Source organism: Octopus bimaculoides, chromosome 22 (genome assembly GCF_046866305.1).
Source record: "Octopus bimaculoides isolate indiv1 chromosome 22, ASM4686630v1, whole genome shotgun sequence".
NCBI classification, from domain to species: domain Eukaryota; kingdom Metazoa; phylum Mollusca; class Cephalopoda; order Octopoda; family Octopodidae; genus Octopus; species Octopus bimaculoides.
In genome coordinates, this window is record NC_142949.1 from 30,283,153 (window position 1) to 30,305,652 (window position 22,500).

The 22,500-nt window shown below is 37.8% G+C and overlaps 1 protein-coding gene across 3 annotated transcripts in view; it reads right to left on the bottom strand.

The window, feature by feature from the left end:
* Window positions 1-2,704: 2,704 nt before the first annotated feature.
* LOC106874151 (uncharacterized) overlaps window positions 2,705-22,500 on the bottom strand; it is a 48,629-nt gene continuing 28,833 nt past the window's right edge. For all 3 annotated transcript variants that reach the window (XM_014921771.3, XM_014921773.3, XM_014921772.3), the window contains exons 2-4: window positions 12,255-12,993; window positions 4,360-4,639; window positions 2,705-3,799 (exon numbers count right to left, since the gene is read on the bottom strand). In XM_014921771.3, coding sequence (XP_014777257.2) covers window positions 3,081-3,799; window positions 4,360-4,639; window positions 12,255-12,416 — 1,161 coding nt within the window. In that variant the 5' untranslated portion in view covers window positions 12,417-12,993 and the 3' untranslated portion in view covers window positions 2,705-3,080. The remainder of the gene's footprint in view (window positions 3,800-4,359; window positions 4,640-12,254; window positions 12,994-22,500) is intronic.

Sequence of the window (22,500 nt, forward strand, 5' to 3'; positions counted from 1 at the left end):
GCACATTATTGACACTCAGTTTGTAAGTTTAACTCATCGGCAATACTTTTAAAATTTTCAGAAATACTGTTGATTGTCAGCAAACGCTGTAAATTTTTTTCTGCTTCTAAAATAAACAATTTTTTATAACATTGACCATCTTTGGCGTTTAGATATATATATCTGCAGGACTTAAAATGAAATTATAACAATCTGGGAAAACATGAAAATGGATAAGAATATCTCCAATAAGTGAAATAAATATCAAAATACTTAGAAGTAACTATTGAAATGTCATTAAATGGAAATATATTACTTTAAGAAGGTCTTTGGTTAAATATTGGGTTGGTGTATAATTATTGTGGCTTTTTTTTTCAACAAATTTTATTCAACAAAAACAATAACACCATGTAACAAAAACATCTCTAAATGATTATTCCGGAGCATATTCACCATCTACTTCAATTACTGCTTCCCATTTGCTTGGCAGACGGTCAGACCGTCATTTAAAGATGTTTTTGTTAAATATTGTTATTGTTTTTGTTGAATAAAATTTGTTGAAAAAAAGCCACAATAATTATGCACCAACGCAATATTTTCGAATATATTCTTATAACTTCTTTGAAATGCCGCTTGTTTTATTATTAGCAGGCAGTGAGCTGCCTGTATAGTTATCGCACCCAACAAAATCCTTAGCGGCATTTTCTCCGTCTTTATGTTCTGAGTTCAAATTCCACCGAGGTCGACGTTGCATTTCATTGTTTCGTGGTTGATAAAATAAGCACCAGTTGAACACCATGGAGATCTAATCAACTAGCATCCACCTGCAAAAATTTCAGGCATTTTGACTACAGGAGACGGGATTATTATTGTTTATGGGTTGGTTTATTTTTCTGACATTCTTTACTATTAAGATTAAGACACAACCAATTTGTAACGTGTTTATAGAAATCTAGGATTATTATTATTGCTTTGTTTGTAGACTTTTCCAAGTTACTTTAACAACTTCGTTATAACAGTTAAAACAAAAGTGCTACTATTAAAAATAGTTAATCTATCTATTTCGGTCGTCCCTATCTAGGCCAACGGCCAATTCCATAAGTACCTTGTTGCGGTGAAGTGCCTGTGTGCTCCATTGACCCAGAGACGAAGAGAAATCTTCAGGCAGGTCTTACGAGGTCAGACAGGTCGAAGGGTAGGAGACAGACAAAACCTTACTCATCAGAGGAGTAAACCTCAATGACAATAAATCGAAACGTCGGCAGCAAGGCATGGATTTAGTTATCGGCAGGGCCCAACAGATCAGATTCGTGGCTTTGAACTAACAGGATGTCATGCAGAGGATCTTGAATACAAGACAATGGATGGGATCCTAATATTCTTATTTAGAGGGAAACTGCGGGACCACATGGAGCAGCACCCTGGGATTTCTATAGTATGCGCAACCGAAACCACTAAAAAACGTTAAATATTTTAATAAATAAATAAAAATACTAACGGGTCATTAAATAGATTATTTAATAAGTGACTTTTGAGCATTTACATATTTGTTCTGCTTACCCATGTCTATTTTCGTTGACGTTATAATAATTTAGAAACTTCTTGAGAGCGTGAAATAATTTTTGGGAACGGTAAAACTTGAAGCACATACAGCTATAAATAATAGCGAGTAGATAATGTATTTGAAAAATCCCTTTGGATTGAAAAAAAAATCGAAGGCTGCTCATGAGACTCGAACCCACATCTGTAGATATGACAGACGTTCTATTATTGGACAAAAAGCACTCCTCTAAATTTCACTATCCATTTTAGAAGCTTTATTCTTACCACCGAAAATGGGTATGTTGTTGACATAATAAGAATTTAGAACCTTCGAGAGAACGTAAAATAATTTTTTTTTTTTTTTTTTTGGAACGGTGAAACTCGAAACAGAGTTTTACATTTTGTCCCGTAGTTATATGTAGCCAAAGCCAAAGATCGCCTTAACATTTATTAGAGTACACACTCACACACACACACACACACACACACACGAAATAATATTTACAGTATATCATTTAAGATTTTTAAAAATACATGTCTGAAGTATATAAATATATAATGTTCAACACGGTTTGTGCACTCCGGAATGCTACGTTTTTGTTCTGTTTTGTTATATGTACATGCATTATACATACATATATATATATATATACACATATATATATAAATTCAAATTACGACAAACGTAAATAAACAAACGAAGTTTGCTTTTAGAAGCATTGAGATGTCTTTTAGAAAGTTAAAGAAGTGATTTTAAATTCTCAATCGCAGAATAATGCTAATAATATAGCCTGAACAGGATAAACTACCCCTATTTTACAGAGAAAAGTATAGGTGGCTAGCTGTGGGCTCGAACTCACATCCCCGTGATTACGCGTCACGATGCTTTGACCGATTAAGCTAAACTACCCACTATAAATTTCTCTGTAAATTTAAGATATATAAATCTCGCTTATATATATATATATATATATATATATATATATATATATATATATATATATATATATATATATATATGTATATATGTATGTATGTATGTATGTATGTATGTATGTATGTATGTATGTATGTATATATGTATATATGTATATATGTATATATATATATATATATATATATATATATATATATATATATATATATATATATATATATATATATATATATATATATATTTATATATATATATATATATGATGTTTACTTTTGTAATGTGTTCAATTCGGTGTCTGCGTATGTTGACGTGTGCAACTCAGAAAAAATGTTGATACAATAAAAAATATATAAAGATGGTGTAAAAATTGGATGGTTATTATAAAAAGAGTGTTAAACATTAAATAAGTGGTGGGAGGTTTTCATCCACGCTATTTCCCAAACGTTTCTAACACACACACATACACACACTCACATGCACACACACACTCTCTCTCTCTCTCTCTCTCTCTCTCTCTCTCTCTATATATATATATATATATATATATATATCTTTCTCTTTCTCACACATGTACACGCATATAATTTAAATAAGTTTCAAAGCGTTACTGCAGCCATTTTGACTATCTAATATTTTTCACTTCACTAACAACACTTTGCTGAGTTGGTTGCGGTGGTACTGTCACGTTGGTGTTGGTGTTGGTGTTGTTGCTATGATTTCGACTATTACTGCTGTTACTAATACTACTAAAGAGATTATGAGTGGTTTTAGAAGAAACTTGCGAGTCGACATCTTTTTCGACATTTTTTCGAACGACGTTTTCCTCTTCAAGCTTTTCGACAGAATCACTCCGTCGACAAAGATTGAAACTCGTACCAGAAGATCGACTTAACGACCTAACTACATCCTTATCACCAATGAAATTCGCTGTCTCTGACTCAGTTTCCGTCGCTTCTGCGGCAGCACTCTCAGCTACATCGCAATAATCCTTTTTAGACGTATCATCTTTCGACAAACATTTGATTTGGTCGGAGATGCTTTTCTGCTTCTGGTCACTTTTCATGTATTCGTTTATTAAAGACAACACTTTTTCGTCGTTTTCATCACTTTGACTGTCGCACCGTTTGCTTTTCCACAAACGGATGCTCCTCTCGAGAAGTTCGGCATAAGATTTATCGTTTTTGAACAGCCATTCCTGACTAGAATCCATACTGTAGGTTTTTTCACACACAATCGACACTGAATGAGGTCTGTGACGTAATGGAACTTTCGATAAATCCATGCCCCAGTTCTGTTGAGGTTCCTTACTGTGGTTTCCATTCGACAAATGTACACTGGCATCTGCAAAACAAATAAAATAATTAAATAACAAAGAAACGAAAAGCAAAATGTAAAACCAATATTTTTAGGCTGTGTGGTTAAGAATCTCACTTTGCAACCACTTAGTTTCGAGTTCAGTCCCATTGTGTCTTTTGCAACCACTCCAAACTGATCGGTGGTTTGTAAGGGAATTTGGTAGACAGAAACTCTGTGGATGCCTGTTGTATATACTTAATCCGTTTGTCTGTCTTTGTTTGTCCCCTCTGCGTGTATTTACTAGATATCTCTGAACGAAAATATATGGGATAATATGTTTACGAGCTGACTGTTCCAGTGATTGAATCAACTAGAACCCTCGTCGACGTAAGCGACAGGATGCCAGTTTTTTTTTTAATACGTGTGTTTGAAAAACTTAACAGTGAAAGTTCGTGTCATGTTGTTCTTTTAACATTTTTTTATATTACTAATATTATTGGTAATTTTGTTTTAAGAAGATCTTTCTTGAAAGTTATGATGGGGGTCTACTCAATTCAAAGCATGACTATCTGGGTGTACAGCTACAATATCGAAAATATACTCACCGAATATTGCTGTACTTGCAGTTGGATCTAAATAGATCTCTCTAGAAAAGGAGGTAGGTTCGCTGAACTGCCTGAATATCATAGCCTCTCTGAACTCGTCCAAGTCGGGTGAACGCGACACCAGATCAAGATACATGTCCGATGTTTCGCTGCATATTGATTGGCGCTGACCGTACCATGTCCGTCGTTTACTCAAGCGGTCATCACTTAACTTTTTAATCGTTTCACTTATTTGTATCAACTGCTTCAACAGCTTCACGTCTTGATCCCTGATTTCAGACTGGACAATAAAAGAGAAATGGCATACATATACTCGTGTGCATATATATATATATATATATATAGATATATATATATGTAATGTGTGTTTGTGATTATATATATATATATATATATATATATATATATATATATATATATATATATATATATATATATATATATATATGTAAGGAACGGCCGTGCGAACTCATAAAAGGAGAAATGGTGACGAATGGTAAAACAGAGGACTCCTTTTATTTAAACGTGTCACACGGTCGAACACATAATTATATATCAAATGATGATATACATGATATGTTATACGACGATAACATAGATGACCAGTAATGAAAGACCACAACCGTATTAGATGAATAACAGAGATATTTATTGTAGCGTTAAAGATGTATGTCTGTGTGTGAGTGTGAATGCGACATATAATAACATAATCAAAGACAGGCCGTCGTACAAAGAAAAGTATGTATGTGTATGTGAGATATTACAGCATATAGAAAGAGTCAGTAACACGTGTGCAGTTATACCAGTTCTTTAGTACACTATAGGAAAAGTTCTGTATGTGAAAGTGAGGAGGCTGAGTGTGGCAGAGCTGATCACTAGTTGTGATGTCGTGGCATCGATGCCGGGCCGTGGTCGCTGGCTGATTGTGGCACTGTCATGCTATTAGCTGTCAGAAGTGAAAGTGCTCACTGCTAGTGAAGTATCTGTCTGTCTGCCTGCATGCCTGTTGCTGGCCTGTCGATTCTTTGGCTACTGACAGCTAATACCATGACTGGCCGGAGCGAGCTATCTGTCTGTCTGTCTGTCTGTCTCTCTATCTATCTATCTATTACTCGAAAGTTATTGGAACAAATTTGACACCTATATCCATGCGTTTGAAAACACAACACAGAGTATAAGGGTACTCGCGTCCGCGCTAGCTAGTCGTGAGTGGTCGATCCTATTATTTTTAAACTTCAAACTTCATTTGTTTTCTATTTTGATAAATTCTCTCTGTTGAAAATTATATTTTTATATTTTAAATAATTTGCAATTTCAGGAAATATGTTTTTATATTAAATTTGTGTTTTCTAATAAGGTGGACGAGTGATTGATCCGGACCACTCTGCTTTAGTAGTACCCTTATACTCTGTGTTGTGTTTTCAAACGCATGGATATAGGTGTCAAATTTGTTCCAATAACTTTCGAGTAATAGATAGAGAGAGAGACAGACAGACAGACAGACAGACAGACAGACAGACAGACAGACATATAGCTCGCTCCGGCCAGTCATGGTATTAGCTGTCAGTAGCCAAAGAATCGACAGGCCAGCAACAGACAGGCAGACAGACAGATACATCACTAGCAGTGAGCACTTTCACTTCTGACAGCTAATAGCATTGCTGCTGTCGTGTGGTACACGGAACAATCTCTATAGAGAAACTGGACCGAGACAAATTTGGTGGGCATGAGTTGATCTATTTATAGCGTATTATCGGCTCACCAGACATCAGAAATATACTTGTTACGTATTCTTTTGTTTTTTTTTATGGGATAGTAAACAACTCACTGAAGGCATTGTTATGTTTTTACGTGTTTACTTTATTTGACATGTTTTCAAACAGTGTCAATAGCCGAGTGATACACGCTGTGCGTATCTGCCTTAAACACAGTTCATACTGCTTAGTAGATGCGCTTAACAAAATAGTACTACTAGTGAAAATATATTCATATATACGTATACCTATGCATGCACATAGATATGAACATATAACATCCCTTCTTCTTATAGAAGTAATCTCCCTTACACTAATGGATTGTCAGCGCGAGGGTGGCAATCCTGCAGCAGAAACCGTGGGATTATTCTGCCCACACACATGGTTTTCTGCTTCCTAATCTAGCAGAAGTAGTTGTTTTATTATTTTTCTCTCTTAACGGTATCGAATCGGTGGTAAAATGTTCGATCTCCATCTGGTGGATCTTGTGCTCTGCACTGGTGTCTGAGGTGTGTTGTTGGGCTGCTGATGGGTGGTTGGTACCCGTTGGGGTGATGATCCTGTGGAAACACGGATTCTGTGTGTGCCGTCATCTGCTGTGCATGTTGTGGTTCTTGTTGGTGTTGTCACTGATGCTGCAGGTGTTGCGCGTGCTATCCTCGATAGCTTTGGTGTTGGGCGGATGTGGGCCCTGTTACGTCTCAGCTGCCTACCAGATTCAGTTTCTATAATGTACGATCTTGGAGTTTCAGCTCTACTGACAACCTGTGCTGGGATCCATGTTTTAGTTATGGGATCTTGAGTATGCACATGTTGTCCTCCAAGTATCTCAGGTAAATATTGTGCATGTCTGTTGTAATATTTCTGCGCTTGTTCCTGAGTGGCTGCTAGCTTTGCCCTTGTCTCTTCATGGTCAATAGGAGGTTGAATCTTAGTTGGCAGGGTGGTTTTATATTTCTTGCCATTCAGCATTTCTGCTGGGGATTTCATGTCAGCTCTCAGTGGTGTTGCTCGTAGGGACAAAAGAGCCAGGTGTGGGTCTTCCTTAGTTTCACGGCATTTGACTAGTGTTCTTTTGACTGTTTGCACATGTCTTTCAATGAATCCATGACCCTTGGGGTAGTGTGGAGATGAGGTTACAATGTTGAACCCATACTCATCAGCTAGCTTTTTGAACTCCTGAGATGTGAATTGGGTTCCATTGTCACATATGATCTGCTCTGGTATTCCTTGCTCTGCCACAAGTCCTCGAGCCACTGTAGTTATTGTTTTGGCTCTCAGGTCTTTCACTTTCCTCACAAATGGGAATTTGGAGTAGTAGCAGACCATTATCAAGTACCATTCTTGGTTCTCTGTGAACAGATCTACTCCAATAGTTTGCCATGGCCTTCTTGGAATGTCACTGGACATCATCTCCTCCTTTTGCTGTGTGTTTCTGTGCTTTTGACAGATGTAACATGCAGAAACCATCTTCTCTATGTCTTTATACATGCCTACCCAATATACGGCTGACCTAGCTCGGAGTTGGTATTTTTCCATTCCCAGATGCCCTTGGTGGATCTTTTCAAGAATTTCTTTTTTCATTGATCTGGGTATGATTATTCGGGATCCAGCCATCAGGATTCCATTCTCCACTGCTATGTCATCATGGATGGCCCAATATTCTCGAATGAGGGGCTGCACCTGATGTCTCTTCTCTGGCCATCCCTGAATCACCATCTGAGTAAGGAGCTGGAGTTCTTCATCTTTGCTGGTCTCTTCTTTTATTTGTTCCAGCTTTGTGTTTGTCACATTTACAATGTGGTGGACCTTTACACTTAGTCCTTCCATCTCCTGTTTATCATGTGAGGACAGTCTGGAAAGAGCATCTGCTAATATCAGGTCCTTTCCTGGCTTGTACCTGATGTTGTAGTCGTATTTTTGGAGCCTCAACAGTAGCCTTTGTAGTCTGGCTGGTGATTTTGTGAGGTTCTTTTTGTCTATTTGTTCTAGCGGGCGATGGTCTGATTCAATATTGAAATGTCTGCCATACAGGTATGTATGGAATTTTTCACAGCCATATACTACTGCCAGAAGTTCTCTTTCAATGTTCGCATACCTTGTCTCTGTGGGTGAGAGAGCTTTTGAGGCAAATGCAATAGGTTTGCCTTCTTGTATTCATGCTGCGCCAACTCCTCTCATAGAAGCATCAACTTGGAGCGTTACTGGCTTCCGTCTATCATAGTACTGCAGAGTTGTCTTCTTACTGATGAGCTTTTTGATTGCATTGAAATCCTGTGTGTGTGAAGCACACCAATCAAACTCTACGTCATCTTTGTTTAGTTCTCGGAGATTTGCAGTGTGATCGGCCAGCTGGGGTATGAAGGCTCCCATGTAGTTGATGAGTCCCAGGAAGCTCCTGAGTTCTTTTTTATCTTTGGGTTATTTGATATCTCTGATGGCTTCCAATTTAGCGGGGTCTGGTTTCACTCCCTCTGCAGAGTATATTATTCCAAAGAATTTACACTCTTTTGCTTTTATCACACACTTGTCTGCATTGAGTTTGATACCTGCTTGTCGGGTTTTCTCCATAGCTTCATGTAAATTGAAGTCATGTGTGATCTCATTCGTGCCATGCACTTGGATATCGTCTGCTATCCCAATTGCTCCTTTGCAGCCTTGGTAGGTCTCATCTATTTGGCGCTGGAAAACATCTTGGCTCACCTTTAATCCAAATGGGAGTCGGTTGAATCGGTATCTGCCAAATGGTGTGTTGAAGGTAGTTAGCATCGATGATTCTTTGTCTATTTTCACATTCCAGTACCCATTACTGGCATCCAGTTTGCTGAATATCTTGGATCCAGCTAATGATGGTGTGATTTCTTCAAGTGTTGGAATTGGGTAGTACTCCCGTTTTAATGCTTTGTTCAGATCTCTTGGGTCGAGGCATATTCGTAGGGCACCATTGGGTTTTTCTTTGATTACGATAGAGTTTACCCAGTCAGTTGGCCGTGTCACTTTGGTGATTATTTCTTTTTTTTTCCATTCTGTCCAACTCTGCCTTCAGCTTCTCTTTTAGTTCTCGTGGAACTCGGTGAGGTGGGTGGACAATTGGTTTGGCGTTGGGATCGACTGTTATATGGTATCGACATTTCTCAAAGCACCCGACAGTGTCGTCAAAGCATTCTGGGTACATGCTTATCAGTTCTTCTTTATTTGTGATTGATGGTCGGTTCTTGATAGGCATATCTCTGTCAATCCTGCTTGGGGCTGCCTTCACTTCACCGTTGATTGACACAATATTCAGCTTTTCACAGGTATCAAGTCCGAGAATTGCAGGTCCATCTGTTTTTGTGACATAAAAAGAACACTTAATTATTTTTCCTCTGTGTGTCCCTATGATGGTTGTTTTGCCCAGTTGTGGAATCCTGGTACCTCCGAATGCAGTGAGGATTACATCACTTGGTGTGAGGATTCCTTCTTTGACTTTCTGCTCATCTATCATGTGTTCTGGGAACATCTTTTTGTAGAGGTTGACAGGTAGGATATTACTCTGGGCTCCAGTGTCAATCTTTAGCTTCAAGTCAATCTATGTTCGTTTCCTGCCTGACTTCTTCTGAATTTCTATAGTTGTGTATGCCTCATTTTTCTTTTGGTTGTTATTTCCCATTTCATTTATATTTATTATGCCGACTGCCAAGAATTCCTCCTCTGAAGTATTTTCTTCGAGATGTTGGGCATGTGTATCTCTTTGTCTTCTTTTTCCACTCCACTTTGAAAATTGGGGCTTTGCTAGTCTGCACATTTTCCCCCAGTGGTTGGGTTTCCCACATGCTTTGCAGTGTGTACTGTATGCAGGACATTTCCTCCTGTCATTGAACTCATGCTCTGTACCACGGTACTGGCATGTTCTCTGTTTGTGGGTATGTTTCATCCCACGTTTCGATACAGTATCTACACTGCTGCCTGTTATGTTCGTTTGCAGAGTGAGTGAGGCCATTTGTTTGGTAGTGGCTTCGAATGCTCTTGCAGTATCTACTGCTTCTGCCAACTTGAGAGCGTCCTTACCGATGAGGGATTTCTGGACTTCTTTATGAGCACACCCCCATATAAGTTGATCGACAATCCTTTCGTCCTTGTCTTTGAATTTGCACTTCTCGGCAACATTCTTTAGTCTGGACAGGAAGTTGTCAATCGTTTCTTGTGGGTATTGTTTCAGGCCCTGGAATTCATATCTATGAATTCTATGGTTTGATCTGGGCTCTAGGTGCCTTTCAAATTTCTCTAAAAGTATGTCTGGATTATTGCAATCCGATTCTGACATGTCCCAACTATTGAATAGGTCTATGCCCTTCTCTCCCCTCCATAAAAGGATGTAGCTTACCTTTTCATCGGCAGTTGCACCTTTCAGGAAACTTTTGAAAGCTAGTTGGGTTTTCTGTTTGAATTTCTTGAATGCTTCCACGATATCATCCGCTTCCCAGTTCATGGTTGGATGTAGATTCATCTGTACGGCGACGGGGGACGCCATTTTTTTTATCCTCGTGTGTGTGTCCCCGAAGACGAAGCGAAATTCAATTTCTTAAATTTTAGGTTTGTTGTTTTCGTGTTTTGTTGTAAAGGCACTGTTTTCGATTATTATCCCATCGCTGCCACCATGTTATGTATTCTTTTGTTCTTTGTGGGATAATAAACAACTCACTGAAGGCATGTTATGTTTCTACGTGTTTACTTTATTTGACATGTTTTCAAACAGTGTCAATAGCGGAGTGATACACGCTGTGCGTATCTGCCTTAAACACAGTTCATACTGCTTAGTAGATGCGCTTAACAAAATAGTACTACTAATGAAGATGTATTCATATATACGTATACCTATGCATGCACATAGATATGAACATATAACAATACTCTATCACGTGACCTTATTAAGGGCTGTGATTGGTCAGTTTGCGTTCTGGCGGGAACGGTTCGAAGAATTTGCCGCTTCAAATAATAATCAGTCACGTGATGACAAGGTTGATGTTTTCCGCTACGTCCGCGTTTGTTTATATTTAAATGAGAAGAATGGCGATAGTAGTTTTGTATCTAATGGCGATAGGTAGTTTCACTACATATATATATATATATATATATAATAATTTTCCAGAGGATGTAGCAACCGTTCCCAATATAGCATAAGAACTTACCTTAGGGGATCATTAACTAGATTCCTTAAGGGTCGTTCTCACAGTTTATATTTATATTATAAGGTTTTTAATTTTAAAATTTTCATATTCAAAAGAGACAGAGACTTCAAACTCGATATATCGATTTATTCACCACTCTATGTTAACATTTCTGTGCGAAACTTATCCAGTGACTAGTCCATTGGATTTAGACATTTGGCACTTCTTCGCGAGTGGTTACCAACCGAACAAAACACGAAAAAATACATACATAACGGTCATTAAATCCTTAGAATCTCGTTAGATTTCATCTTTGTTATAATAACAAAGATGAAATCTAACGAGATTCTAAGGATTTAATGATCGTTATGTATGTGTTTTTTCGTGTTTTGTTCGGTTGGTAACCACTCCTGAAGAAGTGCCAAATGTCTAAATCCAATGGACTAGTCACTGGATAAGTTTCGCACAGAAATGTTAACATAGAGTGGTGAATAAATCGATATATCGAGTTTGAAGTCTCTGTCTCTTTTGAATATGAAAATTTTAAAGTTAAAAACCTTATAATATATATATATATATATATATATATATATATATATGTAATGTGTGTTTGTGATTATATATATGTATATATATATATATATATATATATATATATATATATATATATATATATATATATATATATATATATAATGTGTGTTTGTGATTTTTTATATATATATATATATATATATATGCTCGTAAAATGGAGTGATTTGCTCAAGAACACAAGACACCGACCGGGTCGGGATTCGAAACCATGATCATGCGATCGAGAGTCCAACACCCTAACCGTTAGCTCACGCGCCTTCAAACACACACAGACACACACACAGACACACACACACTCACACACACTCACACACACACACACACACACACACACACACACATAAGATAGTGTAAGAATAACAAAATGGCGAACAAGCGGTCAAAATGGACGATTACTTACCAGCTCTAAACGGATCTTGTGCAACCTGCTATTTATTCGCTCTCTGGCCGCCTGATAATCAGCAAGTGTTTTACTCAGCTCGCTTTGTTCTTTCGGATCTTCATCTTGCTCCATTAGACACGGCATCCCGTTGCAAGGTCGGCCATCACCAATATTCGCCATCCTTGCCAATGGTAGCTCCGAAACACTCCAGATGGTGATGGTGAGAGGTATCAGTGTTTGGTAGCCGGTTGTCTTGATGGTTATTGTAATTAGGTCACTATTTGTGGTGCGGAGAGTTGTGGTCGTTGTAGCAGTTGTAACAGCATTAGAAGTACTGGCGATGGTGGCTGTGGTGGCGGTAGTGATAAAGGTGGCGCTGGTGATATCGATGGCGAGCGTAACATTGTTGTAGAGAGAAAGATGTTCGTGTGTAAGAGAAAGAGGAACAGAAAAAAAAAGTAGAGAGAGAGAGAGAGATTGAAAGCGAAAGCGAGAAAAAATGACAAGGTGATTACGACGAAAGGTGAGAGGATATAAGGTCCAGGGTTAAAAAAGGTTTAAAAAAAAAAGAGGAAGAGTATGTGTGAGTGATGAATGAGCGATATGTTTAGTCGAAATGAGAGTACTTAGGCCTCATGATTTGGTTAACAGCTTTGTTCCACAGCACGACAGGACTCTGAATGTTGGAAAATAAGGTGAACTCCGGTAAAGTACACCAAAGACGATGTTTCTGTCGCAATTTGCTGAACCAGGAAGCCTGAAACGAAGCAAATTTATGTAATATTAAAGTTTGAGACGACGGAAACGCATACAGACATACTTCAGTGAAGATACACCGATATATACACACATATGCACATGGTATGTTCGAGACGTTATACATTTATTCGATAACTTTCACATTATAATATTTATTCTTCTTAGAGTGTCAACCTAAAAATATTAACGGTCAATGTTCCTTGGACTTTTGTTACTGTCTATTGTTTACACACACTATATATATATATATACATATTTTGTTGTTGTTGGCAATCCGTCGCTTACGACGTCGAGGGTTCCAGTTGATCCGATCAACGGAACAGCTTGCTCGTGAAATTAACGTGCAAGTGGCTGAGCACTCCACAGACACGTGTACCCTTAACGTACTTCTCGGGGATATTCAGCGTGACACAGTGTGACAAGGCTGACCTTTTGAATTACAGGCACAAAAGCAACAGGAAGAAAGAGTGAGAGAAAGTTGTGGTGAAAGAGTACAGCAGGGTTCGCCACCATCCCCTGCCGGAGCCTCGTGGAGCTTTAGGTGTTTTCGCTCCAAAAACACTCACAACGCCGGGTCTGGGAATCGAAACCGCGATCCTATGACCGCGAGTCCGCTGCCCTAACCACTGGGTCGTTGCGCCTCCGATATATACATATATATAGGAATATATATGAATACATGTGTACACAGACACATGCATGCATTCATACATACATACATACATACATACATACATACATACATACATACATACATACATACATACATACATACCTTTCACCGAATTTTGCTAAAGGAAATGTAAAATGCCAGACTTGTGGGAGTTAGTTAAAAGTAGACACTGATGATAATCGTAATATCAGGGAAAATATCACTGATAGGATGTAGGGGCAGGGCTCAGACAGTACCCATCCCATACTACACCACACTAACCCCGTCATCACTCTAACCTTATCTGCCAAAGAGAGAACGGGGCGGATGGAGTAGTGCTGAAAGATGTTAAATACAAGGTTATTCAAATAAAAACTGTCCTTCGCAGCAGATGGTCTTCTCGTTTTGATTATTAAAACTCTTCAAGAAACTTCCCCTTTTATTTTTATTCGGCTCTTACTGGTTTATTTTTATCGGTAGAGGGGGTCGGAAAAAAAATATGCTTTGCGGTATTTTCTTACGGTCCGATGGAAGTTGAGTTCAAATCCAGCAGAAGTGAAATTGGCCTTTTATTCCCTCAATCATCATCATCATCATCATCATCATCATCATCATTATTATCATCAACATTATCGCTATTATTATTATTATCATCATCATCATTATTATCATCATTATAAAGCGGCGAGCTGGCCGAATCGTTAGCACGCTGGGAAAAATGTTTAACGTCATTTCGGCAATCGCGATGCTCTGAGTTCAAATTCTACCGAGGTCTACTTTGCCTTTCATTCTTTCGGGGTCAATAAATTAAGTACCAGTTGTGTACTGGCGTCGATCTAATCGACTGGCCCCCTCCCCAAAAATTTCGGGCATTGTGCCTAGAGTAGAAAAGAATAAGTACCAGTGAAACACTGGGGTCGATGTAATCGACTAGTCCCCTCCCCTCAAATTTCAGGCCTTGTGCCTTCAGTAAAAAGGATTATCATCATTATAAGGTAGCGATCTGGCAAAATCGTTAGCAGGCCGGACAAAATGCTTAGTGGTATTTCACCTGGATGATGGGAGTGAGTTGAATCACTCATCTATTACGGAGATGAAACCTGCTTTTGAAAATTAAATTCTAAACTGTTCAGCTACCCTTCTTTCATGTTTCACCAACCATAGTTGAACTATCATTTAGTTTTATAGAAACATGAATCCATCAAGAGATGGCGGAGAGTGAATAGGACGCACTCTAACTTTCCTAGTAACATTCAAATAGGCCTTAGGGTCGATAGATGATGCTGTGGGTTTAGCGTTTAGGTCTACTTTCCCCCAATAAAACATAGAAATTGATCCCCACTAGAGACAAATGGATCGGAATCTAAACCCATGAAACTCTGGAAATCTAATATTCTTTAGTTCTTGATACCCGGATACTGTCTCCCTACTTCATATCTTCTATAACGCTTAAGCTAACAAACCTCCCTTCCCCAGAGGGCACAAAGTTCAGTTTAGACAGCATCAGCCTGTGAACATAATCTCAGTTAAACATGCACATGAGAGGATGTTTTGGGTGAAAGAAAACGGCCCTTCCAATTTAACTATATTACCAATATACCGTCTTGGGATGTTGCTAATGTCATTAAATTAGAAGGACCTTCCTTTTAACCCCTTCCTTCCATTTTTTTTTTCCATCCGAAGCTCACCTAAAGCTATATATTATTTAAATTCAAATTCCAACTTCAGCTGCAATGTTTCGAAGTTAACTCTTGTCCTGCACCTTTCCAGATTCAATAAGGAATGTTATCGCTTATGCTCCTGTATTTTCTCTGAATATATATATATATATATATATATATATATATATATATATATATATATATGAAAGAAGGTTTGAAAATGCACTTATTTTTTAAAATATTTATTTACTTAACCGGTTTCACTTTTTTAGAAAAAGATTATCAAAAGTCTTTGAGAATAATAAAAAATGTTAAAAAACAGTTTGGGTATTAAAATGCATATATACATTCTTTGGTGATACTCTTTGTCTGAGTATGTATGTGTTGTTTTGATCGTCCTTGTGGTGTGTGTGTGTGTGTGAGAGCAACCGTATGTATGTGTGAGGGTGTGTACGTATGTGTGCGTATGTGTGTGTATGTATGTGTGCATCTGTGTGTGTGCGTAGGAGTGTTTTGTGGGAGTGTATGTGTGTGCATGTGTGTTCCGTGTATGTTGGTACTGGGTATGCGTTTGTATGTGTGTGTATGTGTGTATGTGGGTATGGTTTGTGTAGTTTCCTGGTGTATATGTGTACATGTGTGTGTGCGCTGTCATTGTGAGTGATTAGTTTTGTTTGTATTGTTAGTACAGTATATGTGTGTATACGTGTGCGTGTGTTTGTGTGAGTGCGTCTATGTGGCTTGTATTTGTCGGGGAGGTGTGTCATTGTGTGTGCATGCTTCTGTGCATGTGTGCTTGTGGGTGTTTGTTGTGATTGTTGGGATTGTATTGTGTGTGTTTTTCTTTTGAGTGTGTGTGTGACATTTTTACTGGGGAACAGGCGTATGGTGTTTGTATGTGTGTGTACATATGTATGCAAATATGCGTGTGTGAATATGATTTGTGGTTGCCGGAGTGGTGTGTAGGTGTGTGCATGTACCTGTTTACATATGTGTGTATGGGTGTTGGTTGTGGTTGCTACAATTGTATTGTAAGTGTATATATGCATGTGTTTTTTTCTTGAAATGTATGTGGGTTTGTGCTCTAGTGTGGAGATATTGTGATTGTGTGTGTGTGTATATATGTGTGTAAGTGTGTTCATGTCGGAGGTTTGCATTGTATTGGTGTGTGTGTATATATGTAAAAATAAAAATAAAAAATAAAAGTAAAAATAAAAGTAAAAAACACAACTTATAAGCAGTATAGATAGTATACACACATATATATACCCACATACATACACATACACACAGTGTTATAACTTCGTATTGCAGTGTCCTTGGATGGTTTCGAGTCAGTGACTGAAGCTAGAATTATATCCATAGGTTTGGGATTATTGAACCGGTTTATTGAAAATTTGTGTAAACTAAAAATTAAAAATATGTGTAAACTAGAAATTAAAAATTTGTTTAAATTAAGTGGTCATAACCTAGTTCTTCGAGGGCAAACCAAAATATTGATGTATATAGTAAGGTTAGGGGTAGAGTACGGGCTATGTTATTTAGGTGTCTGGGTTGTGGTAGGTAGGAATAGTTAAATATATATGAGGTATAGAAGTGCACATAACTAAAAGGGAGGATTTAAGGGTTATAATATCTAAAGGTTTTCATCAATTTATGGATACAGGAGGGTTTGAAATCTGACCTCTTATTAATTAGTTTATCTTTATCAGGAAATTTAATAATTTTCAAAAGTTCAAGGGAGCATAACTGGCAACCAGTTCTATTATCTTTATACGTAGGGGCCGATCCAACAATAGACCATCTAAGGTTAAAATTAATCTTGTCGTCCTTAAGCTCCCAAATTCTGCGAGATAATGAGGTGTTGTTAGCCTTATGTCTGAGTCTAAACGAAGATCCGTGGTTATAAAACCTAGATTTCCAGGATGAAGAGCATCCCAGGTATGTGAGATATAATTCTAGCTTCAGTCACTGACTCGAAACCATCCAAGGACACTGCAATACGAAGTTATAACACGAAATAACACTGTGTGTATGTGTATGTATGTGGGTATATATATGTGTGTATACTATCTATACTGCTTATAAGTTGTGTTTTTTACTTTTATTTTTACTTTTATTTTTATTTTTATTTTTATTTTTATTTTAACGTAAAAATAGCAATAAGAAAATATAAAAATAAAAATAAAAATATAAATAAAAATAAAATAAAAATAAAAATAAAAATAAAAATAAAAATAAAAGTAAAAATAAAAGTAAAAAACACAACTTATAAGCAGTATAGATAGTATACACACTATCTATTGTTCTTAACCACCAACTTAACACTACACACTGAATCGTGGCAAGGTATGGAAGGTTTTCGGAGGACCGGAGAGATTATGTGTGGGTGGAGAATTATACCAGATATAGTACTATACAGAATACCGAAAGGATCTTCACCTCTTACATCACACATTTCTTCCTACTTCAACGCCGAGATGGTATAATTTCCTGGGAGAGAGATAATTTTGCGGCTGAGGATAGCTTTACATTGTAAATTATACACATATTATATTATGTTATATTATATTATATTATATTATACACATGTAGAGCTTGAAACACGTGTACCGCGGAATCCTTTGTAGTTTTGTTGTTACTTTTTGGATTTACAATTTATATATATATATATATATATATATATATATATATATATATATATATACTCATAAGATACAGAGTATATTTAAATACATAAGAGGAATCCACTCATGGGATTCCTTACGTTAGAAAGAACAGCTAGGTTCTAGAACCACAAAATTAGGGATAAAATCCCGGAAGGAACGAAATGAAAAAAAATAAAAACTTCAATAATAATAATAATGACGATGATAATGATGATGTTGGTCACTTCTATACGATAGTGTAGCTTTGGTAAAACATGGTTGATTATCAGAATTAAACTGTTGGTACATGAAGTGATAAGACAGGTTTTCTTGAGTCAGATTTCAGCTTTTGATCTGTTGATTTGGCTTAGATTTTGCAACAAAATTCTTATCCAACTCGAAAATCATAACTTTTGTATTGCTGCTTATGATCCAAAGGCCTTGAAAGTTTTTTTTTTTTTTTAAACAGTGTAGAATCATTTAGGCAATGACTCCCTCCATCCCACCCCTGAGCACATTTTTCAAAATTGGCACCCTTTTCAACATTCTTTTAAAATTCTTTAGTTCATTTTTGCGATAAAAGTCGAATCTCATTTTTTTTTTTCATTATTTATTAATCCCATAACCTTGGAAGAAATTTCTGGAATTTTTACTTTACTGACCAACCTCCCACGTTTTTGTTACCTTGTAGGTAACAATTTATATTAATTTATAATTATATGATATAATTAGTCTTTTCTGCCGAAGAGCGTACGCTCGAAACGTCAAAAACTTTTCCATTCTTCCCGAGTGTTAACCTAATTCACCTGCGTTTTGTTCCTTCACCTGTTTTCGTCTTTTGTCTTCTGCAAATTTAAACTCTTTGTGTGTGTGTGTGTGTGTGTGTGTGTGTATGTGTGTGTGTGTGAGTGTGTGTGTGTGTGTGTGTGCGCGTGTGCGTGTATGTGTGTGTGTATGTGTGTGCGTGTGTGTACACTTATACACATTCGCGAAAACACGCATGATGTGTATATACGCATGTATAGACACATATCAACAAACACCAAAAATTTAACTAATCGCAAAATGTTTGTAGTTTCCACAATTCACGATTGAGATAGGAGACTGTTTGTATCGGGTGCTGCACCAGAGAGAATAGAGTGATTTATCTTATGGTATCAGCATTGGATATCTGCCGTGGAGATAACACGGTTTATAATCACAGAGTAATCTATGCATTAACATTGCCCTAGTTCCCTAGACTATTCAAAGATAATTTACCGACAGAGCACAGAGATATAAACATGTGTGTATAGATGGGTCGTGTCGGGGTGATCTGTGTGTGTGTGTGTGTGTGTGTTGATATAGATTCAGAGATATATCTATCTATCTAAACAGATAGATTGATCTAAACAGATAGATTGATATATATATATATATATATATATATATATATATATATATATATATATATATATATATATATAATGTCTTTTTTCGTTTTTACTTGTTTAATTCATTTACTGCGGCTATGCTGGGGTACCGCCTTGGAAGGTTTTAGTTGAATGATTCGACACCAATACTTTTTTTTTTTTATCCTGCTACTTATTCTATCAATATCTTGTGCCGAACCGCTAATTTATGGGGATATAAACCAACACTACTCATCAAATGTTGTGGCGAGAAATAAACATAAACATGAACACAGATGTGTGCGTGTGTGTGTTTGTGTACGATGGTCCCCATTTCAATTTCTGTTCACTCATAAGGGCTTGGTTGGCCCAAGTCTATAGTAGGAGACACTACCTCGAGGGGCCATGCAATAAGACAGAACCCGGAAATACGTGGTTGGGAAGCGAACTTATCACGCAGCCGCGCCTGTATCTATACGTATATTTTGTGCGTGTGTGTGTGTGTGTGTGAGTGTTTGTGTGTGTGTGTGTGTTTGTGTGTGTGTGTGTGTTTGTGTGTGTGTGTGTGTTCTGAAAATTTTGTGTTTCGTTTGTGTGAGTATTGGTTTCAAATTTTGGCACAAGGCCAACAATTTTAGTGGGGTGTGGTAAATCGATCAGATCGACCCCAATACACAACTGGTACAGGTTGTCGTTCATTTACGACCACAATTGGTTCCGACTGACTGGTCGTAAGTCGGCCTGCAGGACTACGTACCTTTGTTTTACATTTTTACATTCTTAAGGTACATTCTCAGGTAAAAGTCACACACAGCATTCTGCATTATGCTATTGTACTGGCGTTAGTCAAAAATGTCGGAGTCTCAAGCAGTCATCTTATAAAGAAATACAAGGTTGCCTCGATGTCTCCACGACAGGATATTCATCCAACACTTGGGATAACCAAAGTGGCGATCGATAACCAAACCTAGGGGAAGCGTTTGTTAGCTGACATCATCCGTAGAAGGATTTAATTTCAAAGAAATTAAACGCATTAAATTTCAACTGGGCTATTTATTATTGCTGCCGGGAGCTGGCGCACCAGTCGTCATAAAGGCGATCGGTCGTAAGTCAACGACGACCTGTACTTATCTTATTGATCCCGAAAGGATGAAAAGCAAAGTCGACTTCGGTGGAATTCGAATTCAGAACATAAGGACGGTCGAAATGCCACTAAGCATTTTGCCCGGCATGATCAAATGCTGTGATCAAATGTGCACTAAATAAGGTGTATCGATAGCTAAATGGGTGGTTGGATTATTGGGTTAATCTGAGGATTAGAAGTGCACCAAAACAAGAAGGAGAGATGAAAAAATCAGTGAGAGAGAGAAAGGTGGGGAGTAAGATGTTGATTTTGTGTTAGTAAGGTTCAAGATAAATGTTTTCGTCCGTTTCTCTGTCAAAACCTAAATCGAAAAAATAAATTCATGAAATTAAATTAGATATTAGTTTCTACACAGCTTTATTGGATCTGTCGTCATTCCAATCCATTAATAAATTCATTAGCTGATTTCTTTTATCTGTTTCGTCTTCGTACATAAATCAGTTTAATTTCTCTCTCTCTCTCTGTCTCTTTCTCTCTTTCTCTCTCTCCATTTCTCTATCTATCTATCTATCTATCTATCTATCTATTTATCTATCTATCTATCCCTCCATCTAGCTATCTATCTATCCCTCCATTTAGCTATCTCTTTCAATCTTCGTTTTCATTCTAATTAATCTGTTTTTTCCTTAATGTGAGTCATATTCTCTTTGTCTATCAGTCTTTCTCTCCTGCTCACTCTCTCTGTCATTTCTCTTATTCTATCTTGTACTTCCTACATCCCTCTCTACTTCTCTCTCTCTCTCTCTCTCTCCCTCTCCCTCTCTCTCTCTCTCTCTCTCTCTCTCTCTCTCTTCCCACCAGCCTTTACTATCGCAAGTGCCATCGCACTCACGTGTCCAGTACTTCTCTCAACTCTGGTTGTTAATCCAGACGAAAGTAATAAGACTAATACGACTTACACTTATCTATGAAAAACATATTATTTTCTCCTAACTCCATCCCTACCGCCAATACCCCCCCTCTCTCTCTCTCTCTCTCTCTCTCGCACTCTTCGAAAAAAGAAAAAGAGAAAAGACTATGAAAGTTCAGTGTTATCAGTCAATAAATGTTATCTTGAAATCTTCGGGTGATGTCTCTTATGAAACGAAACTAAAAATATTGTAGCATCCTGTTTTTATGCTTAACTAGAGATAGAAGAGAGACGAGAGACGAGAGACGAGAGGCACTGAAGTCAGCGGCACCAGCAGAATGGTTAAAAAGTCGGAAATTTTCTTTATATATACAAGGTGACCCAAAAGTAGGTTTACAGTTATTCAACTGGCCTCCCCTCTCCACACCATCATATGTACAATAGGGTAAAGACCCCCTTCGTTCGTGAATGACCATGGGAGTGCACCTAGGAAGTTCCCTTCGGAGGCACAAGTCCGGGCGAGGTTGTTTATGGAAGACCAGCCTTCCCTCTCCATGCCACTGATGTTATCCAAATGAAATATAAAGGGGCCGATACAGCTTGGCACCAGTGACATCGCAACTCATTTCTACAGCTGAGTGAACTGGATGGAGCAACGAAAAATAAAGTGTCTTGCTCAAGAAAACAATGCACAGCTAAGTCCAGGAATCGAACTCACAACCTCATTATTGTGAGCCCGACGCTCTAACCACTGAACCATGCACCTTTACACACAGATACCCGAGCTAATAATGTACTCCCCTCTCCGCTTTTTGACAGCCATCAAGGACGTCCTCTGTCTCTGCTACTTAACCGATCTTCAATGGTTGTGTTGAGTGGATGGGACATATCTGTCTGCATAGCCGCAATTAGGTCTTTCTACTTCAGAACAAAAATCGCCTCTGAAACAAAACACACTCGTTCTGTAAGTTTAACAAGTGGTTTGTGCATTCGAAACGATAAAATTAAACTCCTTCCTGTAATGATGCAGTGGTGGGAGGATATTGCTACTGAGGTGCGGTGGTAGCTATAAGACTGTGATGGTGGCACGAGAGGTGTGATGGGGGACTTAGTAGTGTGTGGATGCTGGTGGTGGTGGTGGTGGTGGTGGTGGCGAGAG